Source organism: Ranitomeya imitator, chromosome 4 (assembly GCF_032444005.1).
Source record: "Ranitomeya imitator isolate aRanImi1 chromosome 4, aRanImi1.pri, whole genome shotgun sequence".
In the NCBI taxonomy this organism is placed as follows: domain Eukaryota; kingdom Metazoa; phylum Chordata; class Amphibia; order Anura; family Dendrobatidae; genus Ranitomeya; species Ranitomeya imitator.
This window is the reverse complement of record NC_091285.1, coordinates 672,077,098-672,104,001: the sequence shown is the minus strand read 5'-3', so window position 1 is coordinate 672,104,001 and position 26,904 is coordinate 672,077,098. Positions and strand designations below refer to the sequence as shown.

The following is a 26,904-nucleotide window of genomic DNA, read 5'->3' as shown; positions in this document are numbered from 1 at the left end:
CAATATCACTTCTCCAACCAGGTCAGTCCGTAACAGATTAAATTGATATTTGTGGAAGAAGTTAGATTTTGATGCACAGAGGCCGGACAGTGCACTGTGTCTTATCCTCCCTGTCTGTGATTTCCTCCCACTTATAAAGGAAATATGTTATCACTTGCTCTGGAAAGTTTTGATAATTCTATTAGTGCACGGACGTCCATCTTGTTTGGTGATGAATACATACCTCATTTGTGGGATGGGATGAAACTGAATGGGAGGAGACACAGATTAGATATTAGAAAAAACTTTTTGACAGCGACGGTGACCGGCTGCCACGAGAGGTGGTGAGTTCTCCTTCAGTGGAAGTCTTCAACCAGAGGCTGGAAATACATTTGTCGGAGATGGTTTAGTGACTCCTGCATTGAGCAGGGGGTTGGACCAGATGACCCTGGAGGTCCCTTCCAACTCTACCTATGATTCTATGTGGGATGGGTCATTTTAATCCTTTTCCCCTTTGCTTCTATTATGTCTTATTTAGTACATCAGTAGGTCTGGTGACTTACCCTCCGCACACCGGCACACATCTTTCTGACAGATCATGGCCAATAACTCGCTGTCCTTATCCACATGGTAGAATTTAGTGCAGCGGTTTTCTACAACGACGAGAAAAGTAAAATATGTAAGAAATGCATTTTCAAATATTGAATGCTCGCATATAAGGGAAATCTTTTTTATTTCCTACCGGGGCTGTAATAGTCATAAACAGTGACAGACGCCGGTTGGATTTGGCCAACGTTAAATATCTGATGGACATTGAATTTGATGCACTCCTCTTCTGTGTGTGAGATCTGTACCAAGGAAGAAAAGAAATGTAAAAACATCACTAAAGAACGTTTTTGTTTTTGCAGAAGAGCGTCAGGATCTGGGAAACTTATTACAAGATGGGGGCCAGGATAGGGGACATTAATAAAGAACGTGGGCCAGGATGGGGGACATTAATAAAGAATGTGGGCCAGGATGGGGGACATTAATAAAGAACGTGGGCCAGGATGGGGGACATTAATAAAGAACGTGGGCCAGGATGGGGGACATTAATAAAGAACGTGGGCCAGGATGGGGGACATTAATAAAGAACGTGGGCCAGGATGGGGGACATTAATAAAGAACGTGGGCCAGGATGGGGGACATTAATAAAGAACGTGGGCCAGGATGGGGGACATTAATAAAGAACGTGGGCCAGGATGGGGGACATTAATAAAGAACGTGGGCCAGGATGGGGGACATTAATAAAGAACGTGGGCCAGGATGGGGGACATTAATAAAGAACGTGGGCCAGGATGGGGGACATTAGTGATGAAAGGTGCCAGGATATGGACTGGAGCCATTGGTGGCCAGGATAGGGGACATTAATAAAGAACGTGGGCCAGTGTGGGGGACATTAGTGAGGAAAGGTGCCAGAACATGGTACGTTAGTACAGGACTGGAGCCATTATTACGGGATGGTGGCCAGGAGAGGGGACATTAATACAGAATGTGGGCCAGAATGGGGGACATTAGTGAAGAAAGGTGCCAGGATATGGACTGGAGCCATCATTGCAGGATGGTGGCCAGAGAATTACTGTTGTATTTGAGCACAAAGACAGATATTACACATGAATGGGAGAACAAAGAGAAATTGTATTATTGCAGGGGACAAATGCATTAATTCCTTACTGAAATAGTATATCGCAATGGTACATGGTATCTTGGCTCCCTATCATTGGTGCAGACTTAGAGACTGAGCCTGCATCTTTGAATGTTAGAGGCAGATGATGGCAGTCATCATTTCCCAGCAGAGGTGGAGAGTAGCTCTGCCCGCTGTGACAGCGGCATTTACAGCATGTGGCCCACTTTTCTTATCAAGCATTGGCTTCGATGGATTATCATGATGACTGGGGGTTGGTTGAAGACCCCTGTGCCTGTCATGATGGTATTCCTATGAAAGCCAATCCGTGGCTAGCTTGTATACAAGTCAGTGATTTTTTTACTATATCAAGAAATACTTTGATATTGCTATACTGTATATAGTACGATTGATCAAACAATTGTAGGTTCAAGTTCCCTAAGGAAACTAAAATATACAGTAAAAAAAACAGTTTTTAAAAATAAGAAAATATTTGAACTATCATCCCTTTTCCTATTAAAATAAAATATACGGTATATTTAAAAAAATATATATACACATACAGTGGGGCAAAAAAGTATTTAGTCAGTCAGCAATAGTGCAAGTTCCACCACTTAAAAAGATGAGAGGCGTCTGTAATTTACATCATAGGTAGACCTCAACTATGGGAGACAAACTGAGAAAAAAAAATCCAGAAAATCACATTGTCTGTTTTTTTAACATTTTATTTGCATATTATGGTGGAAAATAAGTATTTGGTCAGAAACAAAATTTAATCTCAATACTTTGTAATATATCCTTTGTTGGCAATGACAGAGGTCAAACGTTTTCTGTAAGTCTTCACAAGGTTGCCACACACTGTTGTTGGTATGTTGGCCCATTCCTCCATGCAGATCTCCTCTAGAGCAGTGATGTTTTTGGCTTTTCGCTTGGCAACACGGACTTTCAACTCCCTCCAAAGGTTTTCTATAGGGTTGAGATCTGGAGACTGGCTAGGCCACTCCAGGACCTTGAAATGCTTCTTACGAAGCCACTCCTTCGTTGCCCTGGCGGTGTGCTTTGGATCATTGTCATGTTGAAAGACCCAGCCACGTTTCATCTTCAATGCCCTTGCTGATGGAAGGAGGTTTGCACTCAAAATCTCACGATACATGGCCCCATTCATTCTTTCATGTACCCGGATCAGTCGTCCTGGCCCCTTTGCAGAGAAACAGCCCCAAAGCATGATGTTTCCACCACCATGCTTTACAGTAGGTATGGTGTTTGATGGATGCAACTCAGTATTCTTTTTCCTCCAAACACGACAAGTTGTGTTTCTACCAAACAGTTCCAGTTTGGTTTCATCAGACCATAGGACATTCTCCCAAAACTCCTCTGGATCATCCAAATGCTCTCAAGCAAACTTCAGACGGGCCCGGACATGTACTGGCTTAAGCAGTGGGACACGTCTGGCACTGCAGGATCTGAGTCCATGGTGGCGTAGTGTGTTACTTATGGTAGGCCTTGTTACATTGGTCCCAGCTCTCTGCAGTTCATTCACTAGGTCCCCCCGCGTGGTTCTCGGATTTTTGCTCACCGTTCTTGTGATCATTCTGACCCCACGGGGTGGGATTTTGCGTGGAGCCCCAGATCGAGGGAGATTATCAGTGGTCTTGTATGTCTTCCATTTTCTAATTATTGCTCCCACTGTTGATTTCTTCACTCCAAGCTGGTTGGCTATTGCAGATGCAGTCTTCCCAGCCTGGTGCAGGGCTACAATTTTGTTTCTGGTGTCCTTTGACAGCTCTTTGGTCTTCACCACAGTGGAGTTTGGAGTCAGACTGTTTGAGGGTGTGCACAGGTGTCTTTTTATACTGATAACAAGTTTAAACAGGTGCCATTACTACAGGTAATGAGTGGAGGAAAGAGGAGACTCTTAAAGAAGAAGTTACAGGTCTGTGAGAGCCAGAAATCTTGATTGTTTGTTTCTGACCAAATACTTATTTTCCACCATAATATGCAAATAAATTGTTAAAAAAAACAGACAATGTGATTTTCTGAATTTTTTTTTCTCAGTTTGTCTCCCATAGTTGAGGTCTACCTATGATGTAAATTACAGACGCCTCTCATCTTTTTAAGTGGTGGAACTTGCACTATTGCTGACTGACTAAATACTTTTTTGCCCCACTGTATATGGTATCTCACATCTGTAATATCTGTAAAAGTCTGATATATCAAAATATAGAATTCTTTAATCCAATTGATGATTGCTATAATGGGAAAAAAATAAAAATGTTATTGGTCTCGGAAAATGCCATTTTTATCTTTTTACAAATTTCCAAATTTTTTTACTACGTACATAAAAAAGCCTATGCATGTTTTGCATTCGCCAAGAAAATCATATTGCCAGGTCATTTTTACTGTATAATGAACGCTACAAATAAAACATCTAAAAAACAATTGCACCTTTTTTTCCGCTGTTTTGCAGCACTTGCAATTTTTTCCCTGCATTTCAGTAGATCACATGATTTATGATGTCATTCAAAAGTATTACTGCTCATCAAAAAAAAGCAAGCACTCCCTTATCTATGTTGAGAAAAATTTAAAAAAAAGTTATGGTTCTTGGAAGAAGGGGAGGAAAAAATAAAAGCTTATGTGTGTTACTTTATGCAGAGAAGAGTCCTGGCTGGAAAAAGTCACAGTTGTCTGTGCCAAATGAAGAAGAAAAGGGTAAATGAATTACCTCACTTGGTGCATTACTGTTAGGTCACTGGATTTACCTGTACTATATACACTTATATCATCTACAGAACTTTGTGCATAATATCATTGATCATCACTGTATCACCTGTACACTGACACTATATACAGAGGTCCTGTGTATAATGTCAAAAGTGATCACTGTATTACCTAAACACTGACACTATATACAGAGCTTCTGTGTATAATGTCACTGGTGATCACTGTATTACCTAAACACTGACACTACAGGTCCTTCTCAAAAAATTAGCATATAGTGTTACATTTCATTATTTACCATAATGTAATGATTACAATTAAACTTTCATATATTATAGATTCATTATCCACCAACTGAAATTTGTCAGGTCTTTTATTGTTTTAATACTGATGATTTTGGCATACAACTCCTGATAACCCAAAAAACCTGTCTCAATAAATTAGCATATCAAGAAAAGGTTCTCTAAACGACCTATTACCCTAATCTTCTGAATAAACTAATTAACTCTAAACACATGCAAAAGATACCTGAGGCTTTTATAAACTCCCTGCCTGGTTCATTACTCAAAACCCCCATCATGGGTAAGACTAGCGACCTGACAGATGTCAAGAAGGCCATCATTGACACCCTCAAGCAAGAGGGTAAAACCCAGAAAGAAATTTCTCAACAAATAGGCTGTTCCCAGAGTGCTGTATCAAGGCACCTCAATGGTAAGTCTGTTGGAAGGAAACAATGTGGCAGAAAACGCTGTACAACGAGAAGAGGAGACCGGACCCTGAGGAAGATTGTGGAGAAGGACCGATTCCAGACCTTGGGGAACCTGAGGAAGCAGTGGACTGAGTCTGGTGTGGAAACATCCAGAGCCACCGTGCACAGGCGTGTGCAGGAAATGGGCTACAGGTGCCGCATTCCCCAGGTAAAGCCACTTTTGAACCATAAACAGCGGCAGAGGCGCCTGACCTGGGCTACAGAGAAGCAGCACTGGACTGTTGCTAAGTGGTCCCAAGTACTTTTTTCTGATGAAAGCAAATTTTGCATGTCATTCGGAAATCAAGGTGCCAGAGTCTGGAGGAAGACTGGGGAGAAGGAAATGCCAAAATGCCTGAAGTCCAGTGTCAAGTACCCACAGTCAGTGATGGTGTGGGGTGCCATGTCAGCTGCTGGTGTTGGTCCACTGTGTTTCATCAAGGGCAGGGTCAATGCAGCTAGCTATCAGGAGATTTTGGAGCACTTCATGCTTCCATCGGCTGAAATGCTTTATGGAGATGAAGATTTCATTTTTCAGCACGACCTGGCACCTGCTCACAGTGCCAAAACCACTGGTAAATGGTTTACTGACCATGGTATTACTGTGCTCAATTGGCCTGCCAACTCTCCTGACCTGAACCCCATAGAGAATCTGTGGGATATTGTGAAGAGAAAGTTGAGAGACGCAAGACCCAACACTCTGGATGAGCTTAAGGCCGCTATTGAAGCATCCTGGGCCTCCATAACATCTCAGCAGTGTCACAGGCTGATTGCCTCCATGCCACGCCGCATTGAAGCAGTCATTTCGGCCAAAGGATTCCCGACCAAGTATTGAGTGCATAACTGAACATTATTATTTGTTGGTTTTGTTGTTTGTTATTAAAAAACACTTTTATTTGATTGGATGGGTGAAATATGCTAATTTATTGAGACAGGTTTTTTGGGTTATCAGGAGTTGTATGCCAAAATCATCAGTATTAAAACAATAAAAGACCTGACAAACTTCAGTTGGTGGATAATGAATCTATAATATATGAAAGTTTAATTGTAATCATTACATTATGGTAAATAATGAAATTTAACACTATATGCTAATTTTTTGAGAAGGACCTGTATATACAGAGCTCCTGTGTGTAATGTCACTGTTGATCACTGTATTACCTGTACACTGACACTATATACAGAGCTCCTGTGTGTAATGTCACCGTTGGTCACTGCATTACCTGTACACTGACACTATATACAGAGCTCCTGTGTATAATGTCAAAAGTGATCACTGTATTACCTGTACACTGACACTATATGCAGAGCTCCTGTGTATAATGTCACTGGTGATCACTGTATTGCCTGTACACTGACACTATATACAGAGCTCCAGTGTATAATGTCACCAGTGATCAATGTATTACCTGTACACTGACACTATATGCAGAGCTCCTGCGTATAATGTCACTGGTGATCACTGTATTACTTGTACACTGACACTATATACAGAGCTGCTGTGTATAATGTCACCAGTGATCACTGCATTATCTGTACACTGACACTATATAGAGAGCTCCTGTGCATAATATCACTGGTGATGACTGTATTACCTGTACACTGGCAATATATACAGAGCTCCTTTGTATAATATCACTGGTGATCACTGTATTACTTGTACACTGACACTGTATACAGAGCTGCTGTGTATAATGTCACCAGTGATCACTGCATTATCTGTACACTGACACTATATAGAGAGCTCCTGTGCATAATATCACTGGTGATGACTGTATTACCTGTACACTGGCAATATATACAGAGCTCCTGTGTGTAATGTCACTGTTGATCACTGTATTACCTGTACACTGACACTATATACAGAGCTCCTGTGTGTAATGTCACCGTTGGTCACTGCATTACCTGTACACTGACACTATATACAGAGCTCCTGTGTATAATGTCAAAAGTGATCACTGTATTACCTGTACACTGACACTATATGCAGAGCTCCTGTGTATAATGTCACTGGTGATCACTGTATTGCCTGTACACTGACACTATATACAGAGCTCCAGTGTATAATGTCACCAGTGATCAATGTATTACCTGTACACTGACACTATATGCAGAGCTCCTGCGTATAATGTCACTGGTGATCACTGTATTACTTGTACACTGACACTATATACAGAGCTGCTGTGTATAATGTCACCAGTGATCACTGCATTATCTGTACACTGACACTATATAGAGAGCTCCTGTGCATAATATCACTGGTGATGACTGTATTACCTGTACACTGGCAATATATACAGAGCTCCTTTGTATAATATCACTGGTGATCACTGTATTACTTGTACACTGACACTGTATACAGAGCTGCTGTGTATAATGTCACCAGTGATCACTGCATTATCTGTACACTGACATTATATAGAGAGCTCCTGTGCATAATATCACTGGTGATTGCTGTATTACCTGTAGACTGACACTCTATACAGAGCTCCTGTGTATAACATCACTGGTGATTGCTGTATTACCTGTAGACTGACACTCTATACAGAGCTCCTGTGTATAACATCACTGGTGATTGCTGTATTACCTGTAGACTGACACTCTATACAGAGCTCCTGTGTATAATGTCACTGGTGGTCACTGTATTGCCTGTACTCTGACACTATATACAGAGCTCCTGTGTACAATGTCACTGGTGATCACTGTATTACCTATACACTATATACAGAGGTCCTGTGTATAATGTCACGGGTAATCACTGTATAATCTATACAATATATACTGAGCTGTTGTGTATTGTGTATAATATCACCGGTGATCCCTATATTACCTGTACGCTATACACTATATATGATTGACAGATCTCATGTCCATAATGTGGTCATATTAGTGTTAGTTCTGTGCTGTTTAATAATGATCAGTATGGTGCTCTTATTTGGTTTCTATGTGGTGGTAATATATGGTCCGGGATTTTGTCCCTTTATACAATACTATTGGTATATTGTTCTTGGCGTAATGGATTTTGGTTAATAACAAGTTGGTGATTATATTCATACACTATGTGATCATAATACTTGGTCATTGTTTGGCAGTATTTATCTTGTTTATGTTGTTTTTAAATTGGTATGTTAGTTTTGGTATGGTGGACTTGTTCAGTAACAATATGATGATATTTGTTGTTTGGTAAAGGTAGGACTACTAATTAGAATAATTATTTAGAAAATTATATAATTGCCATGTTTTCAATGAGAGTTATCTATTTTTTCTGTAGTCTTATATTTTTAATGATGCGGTGCGGTGGGCAAGTGAACATTTATGTCTTTTAAGAGTTTGGAAAACTACAGAGGCCTGTAATCTGACCAACATGGTGGTGGAGGCTCCAGTCTATATTTTGCACTGGAGCTTATAGTAAGCTTCCTGGCTATGCTTTGATCTGTGCAAAAGTCATTGTGAAGGTCGTGGAAGGAAATGTGACTAGTGCTTGTTGAAAATGCTGGATCCTGCTTTATCAACATTATATATAGGTATTATTTATCAGTCATTGTACAGGAGGGGAAGGAGCTGAGCTGTGACATCACCTGTTGTGATTGGTGGCTCCTGTGTTATATACTGTATATAGAGGTGTTATCAGTCACTGTACAGGAGGAGGAGGTGAGCTGTGACATCACCTGTTGTGATTGGTGGCTCCTGTGTTATCTACTGTATATAGAGGTGTTATCAGTCATTGTACAGGAGGAGGAGTGTTGTGAATTCTGTGGCTGAATTCACTCCTGTGGTCACAAGTGGTACTGCAGCTTCTGAGCTTCCTCCCTCAGGTGTTCTGGTGAGCTCGTTAACTGCTTCATTACTTAACTCTGCCTGATGCTGCTATCCTTGCTCCTTGTCAATGTTTCAGTGTTGTATCTGAGCTTCTCCTGATTGTTCCTGTGACCTGCTGCTCTGTATAGCTAAGTGCCTTTTGCTTTTTTGTTGCTTTTTTTCTGTCCAGCTTGTCTTTTGTTTTGCTGGAAGCTCTGAGACGCAAAGGGTGTACCGCCGTGCCGTTAGTTCGGCACGGTGGTTTTTTTTGCCCCTTTGCGTGGTTTTGCTTTAGGGTTTTTTGTAGACTGCAAAGTTCGCTTTACTATCCTCGCTCTGTCCTAGAATATCGGGCCCCACTTTGCTGAATCTATTTCATCCCTACGTTTTGTCTTTTCATCTTACTCACAGTCATTATATGTGGGGGGCTGCCTTTTCCTTTGGGGAATTTCTCTGGGGCAAGTCAGGCCTATTTTTTTATCTTCAGGCTAGCTAGTTTCTTAGGCTGTGCCGAGTTGCCTAGGTAGTTGTTAGGCGCAATCCACAGCCGCTTTTAGTTGTGTTTAGGATATGATCAGGTGTGCAGTCTACAGAGTTTCCACGTCTCAGAGCTCGTTCTTGTATTTTTGGGTATTTGTCAGATCACTGTGTGCGCTCTGATCGCTAAGCACACTGTGTTTCTGGATTGCCTTCATAACAACTGTCATTAGCAAACATAACAGTACAAGGAGCCCAAACTAATGATTCTCAATAGAGGGAAAGAAAAAGTTCTGACATCATTTTTTTTTTTTTCTGCTCTGTGTTCACTTTTTTTTTTTCCCCTAGACATTTGGGTGATTCTGGACACAGGTGTGGACATGGATATTCAGGGTCTGTGCTCTTCAATGGATAATCTCGTTATAAATGTACAAAAAATTCAAGATACTATTGATCAGAAATCTATGTTAGAACCAAGAATTCCTATTCCTGATTTGTTTTTTTGGAGATAGAACTAAGTTTCTAAGTTTCAAAAATAATTGTAAGCTATTTCTGGCCTTGAAACCTCATTCTTCTGGTAATCCTATTCAACAGGTTTTGATTATTATTTCTTTTTTGCGCGGCGACTCTCAAGACTGGGCATTTTCTCTTGCGCCAGGAGACCCTGCATTGAGTAGTGTCGATGCGTTTTTCCTGGCGCTCGGATTGCTGTACGATGAGCCTAATTCAGTGGATCAGGCTGAGAAAAATTTGCTGGCTTTGTGCCAGGGTCAGGATGATATAGAAGTATATTGTCAGAAATTTAGGAAATGGTCAGTACTCACTCAGTGGAATGAATCTGCGCTGGCAGCTTTGTTCAGAAAGGGTCTCTCTGAGGCTCTTAAGGATGTCATGGTGGGATTTCCTATGCCTGCTGGTTTGAATGAGTCTTTGTCTTTGGCCATTCAGATCGGTCGACGCTTGCGCGAGCGTAAATCTGTGCACCATTTGGCGGTACTGCCTGAGGTTAAACCTGAGCCTATGCAGTGCGATAGGACTATGACTAGAGTTGAACGGCAGGAATACAGACGTCTGAATGGTCTGTGTTTCTACTGTGGTGATTCCACTCATGCTATTCCTGATTGTCCTAAGCGCACTAAGCGGTCCGCTAGGTCTGCCGTCATTGGTACTGTACAGTCCAAATTCCTTCTGTCCATTACCTTGATATGCTCTTTGTCGTCGTTTTCTGTCATGGCGTTTGTGGATTCGGGCGCTGCCCTGAATCTGATGGATTTGGATTATGCTAAACGTTGTGGATTTTTCTTGGAGCCTTTGCGGTGTCCTATTCCATTGAGAGGAATTGATGCTACACCTTTGGCCAAGAATAAACCTCAATACTGGGCCCAGCTGACCATGTGCATGGCTCCTGCACATCAGGAAGTTATTCGCTTTCTGGTGTTGCATAATCTGCATGATGTGGTCGTGTTGGGGTTGCCATGGCTACAAACCCATAATCCAGTATTGGATTGGAATTCCATGTCGGTATCCAGCTGGGGTTGTCAGGGGGTACATGGTGATGTTCCATTTTTGTCGATTTCGTCATCCACCCCTTCTGAGGTCCCAGAGTTCTTGTCTGATTATCAGGATGTATTTGAAGAGCCCAAGTCCGATGCTCTACCTCCGCATAGGGATTGTGATTGTGCTATCAATTTGATTCCTGGTAGTAAATTCCCTAAAGGTCGATTATTTAATTTATCCGTGCCCGAACACGCCGCTATGCGCAGTTATGTGAAGGAATCCCTGGAGAAGGGACATATTCGCCCATCATCATCACCACTGGGAGCAGGGTTCTTCTTTGTAGCCAAGAAGGATGGTTCGCTGAGACCGTGTATTGATTACCGCCTTCTTAATAAGAGCACTGTTAAATTTCAGTATCCCTTGCCATTGTTATCTGACTTGTTTGCTCGGATTAAGGGGGCTAGTTGGTTCACTAAGATAGATCTTCGTGGTGCGTATAATCTGGTGAGAATCAGGCAAGGAGATGAATGGAAAACTGCATTCAATACGCCCGAGGGTCATTTTGAGTATCTAGTGATGCCGTTCGGACTTGCCAATGCTCCATCTGTGTTTCAGTCTTTTATGCATGACATCTTCCGTGAGTATCTGGATAAATTCCTGATTGTGTACTTGGATGACATTTTGATCTTCTCAGATGATTGGGAGTCTCATGTGAAGCAGGTCAGAATGGTTTTTCAGGTCCTGCATGCTAACTCTTTGTTTGTGAAGGGATCAAAGTGTCTCTTCGGTGTGCAGAAAGTTTCATTTTTGGGGTTCATCTTTACCCCTTCTACTATCGAGATGGATCCAGTTAAGGTCCAAGCCATCCAGGATTGGATTCAGCCGACATCTCTGAAAAGTCTGCAAAAGTTCCTGGGCTTTGCTAATTTTTATCGTCGCTTCATCTGTAATTTTTCTAGCATTGCCAAACCATTGACCGATTTGACCAAGAAGGGTGCTGATTTGGTTAATTGGTCTTCTGCTGCTGTGGAAGCTTTTCAGGAGTTGAAGCGTCGTTTTTGTTCTGCCCCTGTGTCAGCCAGATGTTTCTCTTTCGTTCCAGGTCGAGGTTGATGCTTCTGAGATTGGAGCAGGGGCGGTTTTGTCACAGAGAGGTTCTGATTGCTCAGTGATGAAACCATGTGCTTTCTTTTCCAGGAAGTTTTCGCCCGCTGAGCGTAATTATGATGTGGGCAATCGAGAGTTGCTGGCCATGAAGTGGGCATTCGAGGAGTGGCGTCATTGGCTTGAAGGAGCTAAGCATCGCGTGGTGGTATTGACTGATCATAAGAACTTGACTTATCTCGAGTCTGCCAAGCGCTTGAATCCTAGACAGGCCCGTTGGTCGTTATTTTTTGCCCGCTTCGACTTTGTGATTTCGTACCTTCCGGGCTCTAAAAATGTGAAGGCGGATGCTCTGTCTAGGAGTTTTGTGCCCGACTCTCCGGGTTTATCTGAGCCAGCGGGTATCCTCAAGGAAGGAGTCATTGTGTCTGCCATCTCCCCTGATTTGCGGCGGGTGCTGCAAAAATTTCAGGCGAATAAACCTGATCGTTGTCCAGCAGAGAAACTGTTCGTCCCTGATAGGTGGACTAATAAACTTATCTCTGAACTTCATTGTTCGGTGTTGGCTGGTCATCCTGGAATCTTTGGTACCAGAGAGTTAGTGGCTAGATCCTTCTGGTGGCCATCTCTGTCACGGGATGTACGTACTTTTGTGCAGTCCTGTGGGATTTGTGCTAGGGCTAAGCCCTGCTGTTCTCGTGCCAGTGGGTTGCTTTTGCCCTTGCCGGTCCCAAAGAGGCCTTGGACACATATTTCGATGGATTTCATTTCTGACCTTCCCGTTTCTCAAAAGATGTCAGTCATTTGGGTGGTCTGTGATCGCTTTTCTAAAATGGTCCATCTGGTGCCCTTGGCTAAATTGCCTTCCTCCTCTGATTTGGTACCTTTGTTCTTTCAGCATGTGGTTCGGTTGCATGGCATTCCTGAGAATATTGTTTCTGACAGAGGTTCCCAGTTTGTTTCAAGGTTCTAGCGAGCCTTTTGTGGTAGGATGGGCATTGACCTATCCTTTTCCTCGGCTTTCCATCCTCAGACTAATGGCCAGACCGAACGAACCAATCAGACCTTGGAAACATATCTGAGATGTTTTGTTTCTGCAGACCAGGATGATTGGGTGTCCTTTTTGCCGTTGGCTGAGTTCGCCCTTAATAATCGGGCCAGCTCGGCTACCTTGGTTTCTCCATTTTTTTGCAATTCTGGGTTCCATCCTCGTTTCTCTTCAGGACAGGTTGAGTCTTCGGACTGTCCTGGTGTGGATTCTGTGGTGGATAGGTTGCAGCAGATCTGGACTCAGGTAGTGGACAATTTGATCTTGTCCCAGGAGAAAGCTCAACTTTTCGCTAATCGCAGACGCCGTGTGGGTCCCCGACTTCGTGTTGGGGATCTGGTTTGGTTATCTTCTCGTCATATTCCTATGAAGGTTTCCTCTCCTAAATTTAAACCTCGTTTTATTGGTCCGTATAGGATTTCTGAGGTTCTCAATCCTGTGTCTTTTCGTTTGACCCTCCCAGACTCCTTTTCCATACATAATGTATTCCATAGGTCGTTGTTGCGGAGATACGTGGCACCTATGGTTCCATCTGTTGAGCCTCCTGCCCCGGTTTTGGTGGAGGGGGAATTGGAGTATATTGTGGAGAAGATTTTGGATTCTCGTGTTTCTAGACGGAAACTCCAGTATCTGGTTAAATGGAAGGGTTATGCTCAGGAAGATAATTTCTGGGTTTTTGCCTCTGATGTTCATGCTTCCGATCTTGTTCGTGCCTTTCATGTGGCTCATCCTGGTCGGCCTGGGGGCTCTGGTGAGGGTTCGGTGACCCCTCCTCAAGGGGGGGGTACTGTTGTGAATTCTGTGGCTGAATTCACTCCTGTGGTCACAAGTGGTACTGCAGCTTCTGAGCTTCCTCCCTCAGGTGTTCTGGTGAGCTCGTTAACTGCTTCATTACTTAACTCCGCCTGATGCTGCTATCCTTGCTCCTTGTCAATGTTTCAGTGTTGTATCTGAGCTTCTCCTGATTGTTCCTGTGACCTGCTGCTCTGTATAGCTAAGTGCCTTTTGCTTTTTTGTTGCTTTTTTTCTGTCCAGCTTGTCTTTTGTTTTGCTGGAAGCTCTGAGACGCAAAGGGTGTACCGCCGTGCCGTTAGTTCGGCACGGTGGTTTTTTTTGCCCCTTTGCGTGGTTTTGCTTTAGGGTTTTTTGTAGACTGCAAAGTTTGCTTTACTATCCTCGCTCTGTCCTAGAATATCGGGCCCCACTTTGCTGAATCTATTTCATCCCTACGTTTTGTCTTTTCATCTTACTCACAGTCATTATATGTGGGGGGCTGCCTTTTCCTTTGGGGAATTTCTCTGGGGCAAGTCAGGCCTATTTTTCTATCTTCAGGCTAGCTAGTTTCTTAGGCTGTGCCGAGTTGCCTAGGTAGTTGTTAGGCGCAATCCACAGCCGCTTTTAGTTGTGTTTAGGATATGATCAGGTGTGCAGTCTACAGAGTTTCCACGTCTCAGAGCTCGTTCTTGTATTTTTGGGTATTTGTCAGATCACTGTGTGCGCTCTGATCGCTAAGCACACTGTGTTTCTGGATTGCCTTCATAACACCTGTCATTAGCAAACATAACAGAGGAGGTGAGCTGTGACATCAACAATTGTGAATGGTGGATCCTGTGTTATCTACTGTATATAGAGGTGTTATCAGTCATTGTACAGGAGGAGGTGAGCTGTGATATCTCCTATTGTGAATGGTGGATCCTGTGTTATCTACTGTATATAGCGGTGTTATCAGTCATTGTACAGGAGGAGGAGGTGAGGTGTGACATCAACTATTGTGAATGGTGGATCCTGTGTTATCTACCGTATATAGCGGTGTTATCAGTCATTGTACAGGAGGAGGAGGTGAGGTGTGACATCAACTATTGTGAATGGTGGATACTGTGTTATCTACTGTATATAGCGGTGTTATCAGTCATTGTACAGGAGGAGGAGAAGGTGAGCTGTGACATCAACTATTGTGAATGGTGGATCCTGTGTTATCTATTGTATATAGAGCTGTTATCAGTCATTGAACAGGAGGAGGAGGTGAGCTGTGACATAACCTATTGTGAATGGTGGATCCTGTGTTATCTACTGTATATACAGGTGTTCTCAGTCATTGTACAGGAGGAGGAGGTGAGCTGTGACGTCACCTATTGTGAATGGTGGATCCTGTGCTATTGGCTTTAAACAGAGGTGTTATCAGTCTTTGTACAGGATGGAGAGGCGGTGAGCTTCTGTTCTCATCAGAAGGATTAGTATCTACTGACAGAACCTCTATCATGACAGCTTATATTTCCAGTGACCAAGAATCTTGTAAATATGAGTCAGAAACAGAATCCGGAGGCTTCTTGAGAAGAATTTGGTCCATAATCAATACCTTATCTAGATAGATGATGAGTGTTCCCTTAGTGATTGATTCCTTGTTAATCTCAAACTTGGAGATATATTTGTCCACTCCTTTCATTAGCTGTGAATAAGAAGAGCATGAAATATATTTCATTCATATAGAGAACATAAAGATATGTAATAATAATTCTGTAATCTCACCTTATTAAGACTTTCAATATCAGGGGTGAATCCAGTCATCATGGACACATCCAAGATAGACTTGGCAGCATCACTGTGTTTAAGATGTCTACAGAAAGATGACAATATGATATCTGTTAACAACAACATCCAGGAGGCCATTTAAAGATTTCTCATGCCTCTCTAGTGCGGGTGTAACATGGCACAGAGTGGTAGCCATGGGCGAGGCACCTGACTGAGGCGCCCCAGCACGTTACATGAAAGTGGAGGTCCTGGCTGGATGTGCGGACTTGTGTTGTGAGGGCAATACATCCATGTAGGCCGCATATAACCCATGTTTCTGGTTTGCTAGGACCAGATGTTTCACAGCTAAATGAGAGAGACCACCGTCCAATAATAAACTCTTTACTGAACTTAATCTGGGTGTTCCAACACAACCCATCTTTAACACTACAGTCTGATTAACTACTCTCCTTCACTTGTTCAGCGTCCTATTTCTTGAACTACTGAACCTTCCGCTTGGGACCCTTCACTAGTCCCAGTCTCTTTTTTGAATGGGCCACACAGGGATAGTTAGGCTAATGCGTTGAGGCGGTAGGCCAGTCGGAACACACTTAAAACTGTGGGGATTGGGATGAATCATATTAACCTGGGTAGTACATTCCAAAGAATCGGCGCAGCATGTGTAAAGTCTTGGAGAGGGGAGTGGGAGGTTCTGATTATTGAGGATGCTAACCTCAGGTCATTAGCGGAGCGGAGGGCACGGGTAGGGTGGTAGACTGAGACCAGGGAGGAGATGTAGGGTGGTGCTGAGCCATGGAAGGCTTTGTTGATGAGGGTAGTTTTGTACTGGATTCTTGAGTGGATGGGTAACCAGTGTAATGACTGGCACAAGGTAGAGGCATCGGTGTAACGGTTGGTGAGGAATATGATCCTGGCTGCAGCATTCAGGACAGATTGGAGCGGGGAGAGTTTGGTAAGAGGGAGGCCGATTAAGAGAGAGTTACAATAGTCAAGATGAGAATGAATGAGTGAAACAGTAAGAGTTTTTACAGTGTTGAAAGTAAGAAAAGGGCGAATTCTAGAAATGTTTTTGAGATGCAGATAAGAAGAGTGAGCCAATAATCGGATGCGGGGGGTGAAGGAAAGCTCGGAATCAAGGATGACCCCAAGGCAGCGGGCATGTTGCTTTGGAGTAATGGTGGAACCGCACACAGAGATGGCAATGTTAGGCAAAGGTAGGTTAGTAGAGGGAGAGAACAAGAGGAGTTCAGTTTTTGACAGGTTCAGTTTCAGATAGCGGGAGGACATGATGTTAGAAAGAGTGGTAAGACAATCACTGGTGTTTACTAAAAAGGTCGGCGTGATATCAGGAGCAGAAGTGTATAATTGGGTGTCGTCAGCATAGAGATGGTACTGGAAACCAAATCTACTGATTGTTTGTCCAATAGGGGCGGTATACAAAGAGAAAAGGAGGGGGCCTAAGACTGATCCTTGAGAGACCCCAACAGTAAGGGGAAAGTGAGAGGAGGAGGAACCAGCAAAGCATACAGTGAAGGATCGGTCAGAGAGCTAGGAGGAGAACCAGAAGAGAACGGTGTCCTTGTGTCCGATGGAGCGGAGCATAGTGAGGAGGAGCTGATGATCCACAGTGTCGAATGCTGCGGAGAGATCCAAGAGAATTAGCATGGAGTAGTGACCATTAGATTTAGTTGTTAGTAGGTCATTAGAGACTTTAGTGAGGGCAGTTTCAGTAGAGTGTAAAGAGCGGAAACCAGATTGAAGAGGGTCGAGAAGAGAGTTATCTGAGAGATAGCGGGTAAGACGGGAATGGACCAGGCGCTCGAGGAGTTTAGAGATGAAGGGAAGATAAGAGACCGGTCTATAATTAGCTGCACAGTTTTGATCGAGAGATGGTTTTTTAAGTAATGGATGTATGATGGCATGCTTAAATGTGGAGGGAAAAATACCATAAGAGAGAGAAAGGTTGAATATTTTTGTTAGGTGAGAGGTGACAGCCGGGAAAAGGGACTGGAGGAGATGTGACGGAATGGGGTCACTGGTGCAAGTGGTTGGGCGAGAAGATGCAAGGAGCCTGATTACTTCTTCTTCGGTAACTGGTTCAAAGTCAGAGAGTGAACTAGATGCAGTGGGGGAGGGAGGACAGTGCATGGTATGAAGAGATTGGGAGATGATTTCCTGTCGAATGTGATGTTTATGGGGTCAATTTAGCAAAGAATTTTCACCAATTTTTTGCAGAAATCTTAGCTGCGATTTTTAATTTTGTGACTTTTATGCCAGTCTGACTAGCTGTGGCACATGTTGTTTAATATGGGTGGAGCTTAACCAGGTAGGGGCAGGGCCCATCAAATATATTATAAGTTATGCCACAAAAGTGATAAAAATGTATTCCAGTCACTTGCTGGAGGATAATTCTTTTATTGGTTGCAGGCAGCTGAAATATGAGCCAAATCCATTAAGACGCTCTGCCTCTTACTGAATTTGGCGCATCGTCAGGTCCTTCTATTGCACCTGTGCTCTTCTCTGTGAATTTCCACTGAATCCATACTTTGCTGAACACATTGCAGATCAAGAGTCAGGAGAGCACAGTGTGGCACCCCTAGAGGTATTTGCCACAAATATAGTTACTGACACTGAATACAAATACTAAAATAGCAAGACTGCACTACCTCCTCCGGCCAGAAGGGGGAGCTCCAGAGACTCCCCTTGATCCATTGTGGTCTGAGAGAAGAACTGGCAGTTGGGCCAAGGAGCTGAAAGTGAGAGGTCATACAGTTGAATCTCTAACAGCCCTGTGACTGTTACCAGGCCTAAATCACCGGCCTGAGGAGAAGAGGGATAGAGAAAAAGGACATTGTGAGAACCGGGTAGCATTAATCACTACCCAGAACAGGCGCAAAGACGGATACTGGATCCGTGGCTGTATTCATTACATATAATACAGCAACCAGAAAAACGTGAGGTGATATCAGCTTCACTAGGGTCGGACGCAGCAACAGACACAGAGTTCAGCGGTACTCCCGGAGGGGGTAAGCCGATAAAAGGACTCGGGTTGCCCGTCGAACCAGGACCCGGAGGGGACAGATTGGGCCGGCAGCCAGTTCACATACAGCAGCAGGGCCACACAGATATTGCGTACAATAAGAGGCGAAGACCCCGGCAGGGTCAAAGTAACTCAGAGTTCCCATACAGACTCCGGTGACAGGACTGGTTGTAAATCTTTTTTGTTAAAGTAAACTGGTTAAACGTTTCAGTGCCTCAGTCTTTCATTTGGACAATAGCCATCTATCCAGGATTGGGATCATCACCGCTGGGAGAACCTGCTGCTGATCAAGTAAGTGCCTGTTCCCTCACGATACCCTTTACACTGTGCATTGCCTGAGGCCACAGCACCGGGTCAAGCCAACCGTGACATCCCCCTCAAGAGACAGACCCCATTGGTCCGGTGCTGGGTACCCCGGTCTCTCGGGCGTCACAATTGGCGTCACGAACAGGATCCAGCCAGCCCGTATACCGGGTATTGTGTGCCGCGATTGGAGCCCAAAACTGTGAAAACTTGGATGAAAAATCTTGAAAATTGACTTTATTAAAGAAAATTCCATTTCCCATTAAAAACTATTGAAAGTGACTTTTCCCCATTGGTTATAATGGAGTAAAGATGGCCGCCATCACCTCATAACCGTTAGGCACGAGACTGTTAATTGAGCTATGCCATTACCTGAGCCCCAGTCTGACTGAAAAACTTTAGAATCCGCCATTACAGAGCGCGCGGCAGGCGGGAGCAGCAGGGGGCGTGTCATTGTGGGCGGCACCAAGCTGAGCGCTCTGACGTCAGAGCAAGGGGAAAACCAATCCTGCTGCACAGCGGAATGAATCTACACTATCCCGACGGAAGCGGAGGACCGGAAGGGTCCGGATTAACTAAGGGGGCACAGTATGTCGCAGCACGGAGACGTCGCAGCACCCGGTGACGCTAATGCAGCTGAAAGACAGAGTGTCGATAGAGAGTCCAGCAGCGCAGCGGTGCAAGGAGTGGCGCCCATCATGCCGGTGCTGATGCCATATACCCCAGGTGGCCCGTGGCTTCCAATGTATGAAGGTGAGCCTAATACCCTTGACAATTTCAGAGAAAAGATGCTGGCCCATTTTGACATGTTCCCCGTGGGTGAAGTTCAGCGTGTTAGTCTGCTGATGATGCAGTTAAGTGGCCATGCTAAGCGAAAAGTCACAGCATGGGCAGCTGATCTAAAAGGCACTGTTGAACGCATATTTGCTGGATTAAAAGCTACATTTGAAACCACGGCCAGCAGCAAAGCTAAAATACAATTCTTTAATTGCAAACAAAAAGCTAATGAGGGCGTGAGAGACTTTGCCTTAAACCTGCAGGAAGCCCTTAAATCACTTACACTGGCTGAACCCATTTTTAACACCGGAGCGGATAAACTGCTAAGAGATCAATTTATTGAGGGACTCTACACCCCTACTCACCGGGGGCATGTGAGCATGCTTGTTTTTAAGAACTCTGAATTGACATTTGCCCAATTAAAGGAGAGCGCTATACGTCTCCAGCTGGCAGAGGCACCTCGGGATCAGGATCCTGCACAACCCATGGCAGAGGTACCTCAACAACAGGGAGTGCAAGTGACATCAGCTATGTCCGGGGCCATTGCTAAGCCCCTGGGGCCCAGTACTAATGAGGCTCTTCAACAAAAGCTTGACTCTTTAGCTGATGTTGTTGCTTCAATGGCTAAAACCATGCAGGAGATGAGAGGACCCAAGATGGAGTTGTCAAACCGTAGAGAAGATGTTCCATGGATGAGACCCCGGAGATACCCGACATGGAGAGGACGACCCCGCGACCGCTACCAACCGGATGGACAGCCCATTTGCCGCCGTTGCCAGCAGCCAGGCCACTTTGCACGAGATTGTGATTTAAATGGGAATCCCCTGGGAATGCGGGCCGCTTCGCAGGAATGAACTTTCAAGGCCCAACACCCTGGCACAAACAGGTACATGGGAGGACGACCCATTATCCCTATCGTGCTGGACGGAATTCCCCTCAACGCTTTGCTGGACACAGGTTCCCAGATTTCATCTATACCGTATATCCTTTATAAGAGGTACTGGGCTGATGCAGATATTGATAAAGGGCCCTCTGATGTTGAACTAGATATATGGGCCAGTAATGGTAAGTTGGTACCGAAACTAGGATTCAGGGAGATGACCATAAAGATTGGTAAAGTAGAATTGAAGAAACAGGGTATAATTGTTGTTGATGTTGACCGGCGGAACTGTGAACCCACTGTATTGATAGGAATGAATGTGTTAGAGAACTGCTTTTCCGAAGTTATTTCTGTCTTACAGCAAATTGCTGAAACTGCCCAATCCTGCCAGCAGAGAGTTCTCCGAAGGGAAATAAAAGTATTGATGTTAAGGCAACAGGTAGAAGTTGCAGGTGGAGAAATCGGCAGTGTGAGGGTAAGTGATCCGACATCTATTGTAATCCCACCAAAAACAGAAATGCTGGTATGGTGTAGAGCAGCCATTGGTACTAAGGGACGAGATTATCAAGCCTTATAGAACCAGTGTACACCGACAGCAGGCCCACTATACTCACAGCACGAGGGGTAGTCGAGGTACACCGGGGACGAGTGCCGGTACGACTTTTGAACTGTGGAGAGGAAGAGGTCACTTTGCCAAGGTATGCTACAGTGGCAAAGCTATATACTGTTGAAAACAATTCCATCACAACCATTGAGCCCTTAGAACCAACCTGTCAGGTGGAAGGCAACGGCTCAGACGGAGAATTGGAGGATTGGTGCCAACAGCTACACGTGGGCATAAATTCAACACCTACCCATCAAAAACAAGGGGTGTATAGGCTAGTGACGGAATATGAACAAGTCTTCAGTAAACACCCATTGGACTTCGGACGGATAGAAGGGGTAGAACACACAATCCCCACCAGTGACCATCCCCCAATAAAAGAAAGATATAGACCCATACCGCCCGCTCACTATCAATGTGCAAAAGATATGCTGAGGGAGATGAAACAGGCCGGGGTAATAAGAGACAGCTGTAGCCCCTGGGCGGCCCCTCTAGTGCTTGTCAAAGAAAAGGACGGAACCATGAGAATGTGCGTAGACTACCGGCGGATTAATAACATCACCCATAAAGACGCCTACCCCTTGCCTAGGATAGAAGAGTCCTTGACTGCTTTGAAATCTGCTAATTATTTTTCCACCTTAGACTTAACAAGCGGGTATTGGCAAGTCCCTGTGGCTGAGAGAGATAAGGAAAAGACGGCATTCACCACACCAATGGGTCTATGTGAATTTAATCGCATGCCATTCGGACTCTGCAACGCGTCCGGTACCTTCCAGCGGCTGATGGAATGCTGCCTCGGACACAAGAACTTCGAGACCGTCCTCCTGTACCTAGATGATGTGATCGTCTACTCAAAGACTTACGAACAACACTTAATAGACCTGGCAGAAGTGTTCGAAGCCTTATCCAGGTATGGCATGAAAATCAAGCCATCCAAATGTCACCTTCTCAAGCCAAAGGTACAGTACCTGGGGCACATCGTGAGTTCGGAGGGAGTAGCACCGGATCCCGAGAAAATAAGCGCCATAAGGGATTGGCCAAGACCTACCAACGCAAAAGAAGTGAGGCAATTCCTGGGATTGGTGGGTTACTATCGCAGATTTATAAAAGGATTTACCAAATTGGCAGCACCCTTGCAAGACGCCTTGGTAGGGCAGACGAAGAAACCTTCAAACCGAAACCCTCCTTTTCAGTGGAACGAGGAAAGGGAAGACTCCTTTGAACAACTAAAGAAGGCACTAACCGGAGAAGAGGTTCTGGCATACCCAGATTACCATCAACCTTTCATCCTCTACACCGATGCCAGTAATGTGGGACTAGGAGCGGTGCTGTCACAAAAGCAAGAAGGTCGGGAGAAAGTCATCGCCTTTGCAAGTAGAAAGCTCCGGCCTACTGAAAGAAATCCAGAAAATTATAGCTCCTTCAAATTGGAACTACTGGCAGTAGTTTGGGCTGTGACTGAACGTTTCAAACACTATCTGGCTGCTGCAGAATTTATTGTCTATACTGACAACAATCCGTTGACCCACCTGGACACAGCCAAATTAGGTGCGTTAGAACAGCGATGGATAGCCCGGTTATCTAATTACAACTTCAAGATCAAGTATCGAGCAGGTCGCAAGAATGGAAATGCCGATGCCCTATCCCGGATGCCACACTTGAGAGATGTAGAAGAAGAAACGGGGGAGCTTGAAGAAATTGAACTACCAGCCTTCCATCATCCCAAGGCAAAACATCATCAGTCAAGTACCTATCAGAAACAACAAGAGGTGAATTTTAATCCGTTAGCACACCATAGATGGGCTGACACCCAAGACAGCAATCCGGCTGTGAAGTTGGTGAAGGAACTGTTAACTGAGCAAAGTGCATATCCCGATGAGGATGCCCCAGAAGAGACGCATCAACTCTGGAAAGAGAGAGGCAAAATGTTCCTGTATCAAGGGAAGCTCTGTAGAAGGTACACCAATCCGAAAACACATGAATTGGTTTGGCAGATTATCGTGCCTAAACAAGATGTCAAGATGGTCCTCGAAGCTTACCATAATGGTGCTGGTCACTTCGGTTGGAAAAGGTTAGAAGTACTTCTAAGAGAAAGATTTTATTGGGTCGGGATGAGAAAATCAATCGAACAGTGGTGCAGAAATTGTGGCCCGTGCAACCTCAGAAGAAACGATCAAAAGAACCAAAGAGCACCACTGCAGCCCATAATCACCAAACAACCACTAGAACTTGTAGCCATGGACCACGTGAAGTTGACACCAAGCCGGTCCGGCTATGTCTATGCCTTGACCATCGTGGACCATTATTCACGCTTCTTGGTAGTAGTACCCGTAAAAGATCTGACAGCAAAAACAGCAGCCAAAGCGTTCCAAACGTACTTTTGTAGACCCCATGGATATCCGGAACAGGTTCTCACCGACCAAGGTACAGCCTTTGAATCAGAGATCTTCAGAGAATTCTGTAATATGTATGGTTGCAAAAAGATCCGGACGGCGGCCTATCATCCACAAACAAACGGCTTATGCGAGAAGATGAACCATATTGTAATAGAACTACTAAAGACTTTACCTGAGGCAGAAAGGAATCAATGGCCAGAGAAATTGCCTGACTTGGTGGATCTGTATAATCATGTCCCGGTGAGTTCCACCAATTGCACCCCAGCTTACCTTATGCGTGCAAGACCCGGCCAATTACCAATCGATCTAGAAATGGGAATTCTGAAACCAGACGCAGAAGTCCAAGACTCCAATTGGGATATCATACGGCAAAAGCAGTATCGCCAAGTGCAAGAGAGTGTGGAAAGAAGCCTTCAGCAAACTAGAGAAAGACAAGAGCGAACTTTCAACCAGAATGCTCTAGCGACCCCATTAAGACCGGGTGACCAAGTGCTCAAGAGAAATCGTCGAACCAATAAACTAGACAATCAGTGGGAAGCCGTACCCTACACAGTTTTACCAACAAGAATGGATAATCCTAAAATGTGTCTCATTAGCAAAAACGGGGGCTTATCATCTGTACTAGTGTCAAGAGACAATCTTAAATTATGTCCGGAAGCATTGAAAGAGACAGAAGTTGTCCAGCCAGAACCAGAAGTTATTCAACCCATGCAGGTCCAACCAGTAAAGGAAAAAGAAGAGGAAATGTATCACACCTGTATAGGAGACTTTCCCAAAACCCTACTAACATACCATGGTGCAGTAGTGGTTCCCATGGTGGCCTTTTACCCAACACCGAACCCAATACCAGAAGTCCCAAGACAGGAAGAGGCTGACCCCGTACTACAGGAGATTCCAGGCCAGGAAGAACAGATTCCTGATCAGAGTGATCCCATTCACGTTTAAGCCCAGTACCTACAGAGACTTGTCTGTATGAACTTCTTGCATATTCTTGAACTTTTTATCAGCCCGGAGGCACTAAATCAAAGCTCCGGAAAGACTGCTTTTTGAACTTTGCTTTTTGCTCTTTTTGAACTTTCTTTAGACGTTATATTGATAACTCCGTTGGAAAAATGGAACTAAATTCTTGGACACAAAGTGCAGTGCCTTTCCTAGTACCTTCAAGGATAGAACTGTATTAACGGACGCTATTTGAAGTGACTTTTTACAGAACTCTATTTTTGTTTCCTTGAGTGGTTTTTGTAACTTTTCATTTTTAAGACTCTGTACATATTAATTGTTATTTCAAAATGTTATCGTCCCACAGTCCCGGAGTACTGTTCTTAACTAAGGGGGAATGTGGCACCCCTAGAGGTATTTGCCACAAATATAGTTACTGACACTGAATACAAATACTAAAATAGCAAGACTGCACTACCTCCTCCGGCCAGAAGGGGGAGCTCCAGAGACTCCCCTTGATCCATTCTGGTCTGAGAGAAGAACTGGCAGTTGGGCAGTTGGGCTAAGGAGCTGAAAGTGAGAGGTCATACAGCTGAATTTCTAACAGCCCTATGACGGTTTCCAGGCCCAAATCACCGGCCTGAGGAGAAGAGGGACAGAGAAAAAGGACATTGTGAGAACCGGGTAGCATTAATCACTACCCAGAACAGGCGCAAAGACGGATACCGGATCCGTGGCTGTATTCATTACATATAATACAGCAACCGGAAAAACGTGAGGTGATATCAGCTTCACTAGGGTCGGACGCAGCAACAGACACAGAGTTCAGCGGTACTCCCGGAGGGGGTAAGCCGATAAAAGGACTCGGGTTGCCCGTCAAACCAGGACCCGGAGGGGACAGATTGTGCCGGCAGCCAGCTCACATACAGCAGCAGGGCCACACAGATATTGCGTACAATAAGAGGCGAAGACCCCGGCAGGGTCAAAGTAACTCAGAGTTCCCATACAGACTCCGGTGACAGGACTGGTTGTAAATCCTTTTTTGTTAAAGTAAACTGGTTAAACGTTTCAGTGCCTCAGTCTTTCATTTGGACAATAGCCATCTATCCAGGATTGGGATCATCACCGCTGGGAGAACCTGCTGCTGATCAAGTAAGTGCCTGATCCCTCACGATACCCTTTACACTGTGCATTGCCTGAGGCCACAGCACCGGGTCAAGCCACCCGTGACATCCCCCTCAAGAGACAGACCCCATTGGTCCGGTGTTGGGTACCCCGGTCTCTCGGGCGTCACAACAGCGCAGTCTCTTGAGATAATTAAAGAGTTTAAAATATCTTAATATTTATTCAGAAGCTCAGCTACTGTTTAATAAATCCATTTTTTTCTCTTACCTTACACAAATCTCAACTGATAATGTAGACAGAGCACCTTCTGGACGACTAACTGCAAAATTGAAAAACAAAAAATCCATAAATACAATATCTGTACTCAGATGGCAAACTGAGGTCCAGTTTTATCTAAGGCTCCTGTGGTCTAACACATGTCATTCATCGTACTATTGCCCTCATCTGATAGAACACCCAATTACTAAACATGTCCAGCCACAAAACTATAAAAAAAATGTCAGAGCTCTACATTTCAAGTCAACAACGTAACACTTACCAGTTGGCTCATCCTTTACCGTAACTGTCAAATCAAAATTTTTGCAACCCTTTTCTTTTTCTGTCACGAGAGAATAATAAACCGACATAGCCTACGGAGTAATAGAGTAAAATAAAAATTTTTACAAATTAAGATAGGACAACATGACCCTATTTCAGAATGGCCTCCTGCTGACGACTCGTTTGAGGGCGGTGCTAGAAGCAGGAAGGGACACTAGCGCTGCCTCCCGATGACGATGGTGCAAGAAGATGTGGTTTGGCGCTCAGTGCTTCTATCTCTGCCCCTTGACAGCATCTTTAGCATCATAGATAGAAGCAGAGTGCCAGCGCTGCACTCAGATAACCCACAGCGTTAATCACCCAGAATCCAAGACATCTTCAGAGAGGGTGGAGATGCAAGAAACTAGTGAGTAACTGCAGCGCTGCCTCCTCGTGACATCCGGTTGCAGGGAGTGAGTGCAGCCACAGCCTCATGTTATGGCTTTTAAACAGTTCATCTAGAAGTGTAGTGAGTATTTTGACCCCATGGGTACCTAACAAAATTTTATAACAATGGGCTATGAAAAAGTATGAGTATGAAAAAAATACATTTTGACCTCTAATTGTTCATTTTTATAATGGTAATAGAAGAAAATGGACACTACAACTTGTTACAGAATTTCTCCCAAATATAGGTCATCAAACTATTGTTTGAGCACACGACAGAGCTTGGTATGGAAGGAGTGCCATATGACTTTTGGCA

General features: G+C 44.3%; 1 protein-coding gene across 1 annotated transcript in view; it reads right to left on the bottom strand.

Annotated features, from left to right (window-relative positions):
- Positions 1-26,904, bottom strand: part of LOC138677280 (A.superbus venom factor 1-like) — a 165,441-nt gene that overhangs the window by 14,294 nt on the left and 124,243 nt on the right. Inside the window, exons 31-36 of the mRNA XM_069767310.1 lie at positions 26,164-26,254; positions 25,893-25,944; positions 15,559-15,646; positions 15,389-15,478; positions 722-827; positions 543-632 (exon numbers count right to left, since the gene is read on the bottom strand). Coding sequence (XP_069623411.1) covers positions 543-632; positions 722-827; positions 15,389-15,478; positions 15,559-15,646; positions 25,893-25,944; positions 26,164-26,254 — 517 coding nt within the window. The remainder of the gene's footprint in view (positions 1-542; positions 633-721; positions 828-15,388; positions 15,479-15,558; positions 15,647-25,892; positions 25,945-26,163; positions 26,255-26,904) is intronic.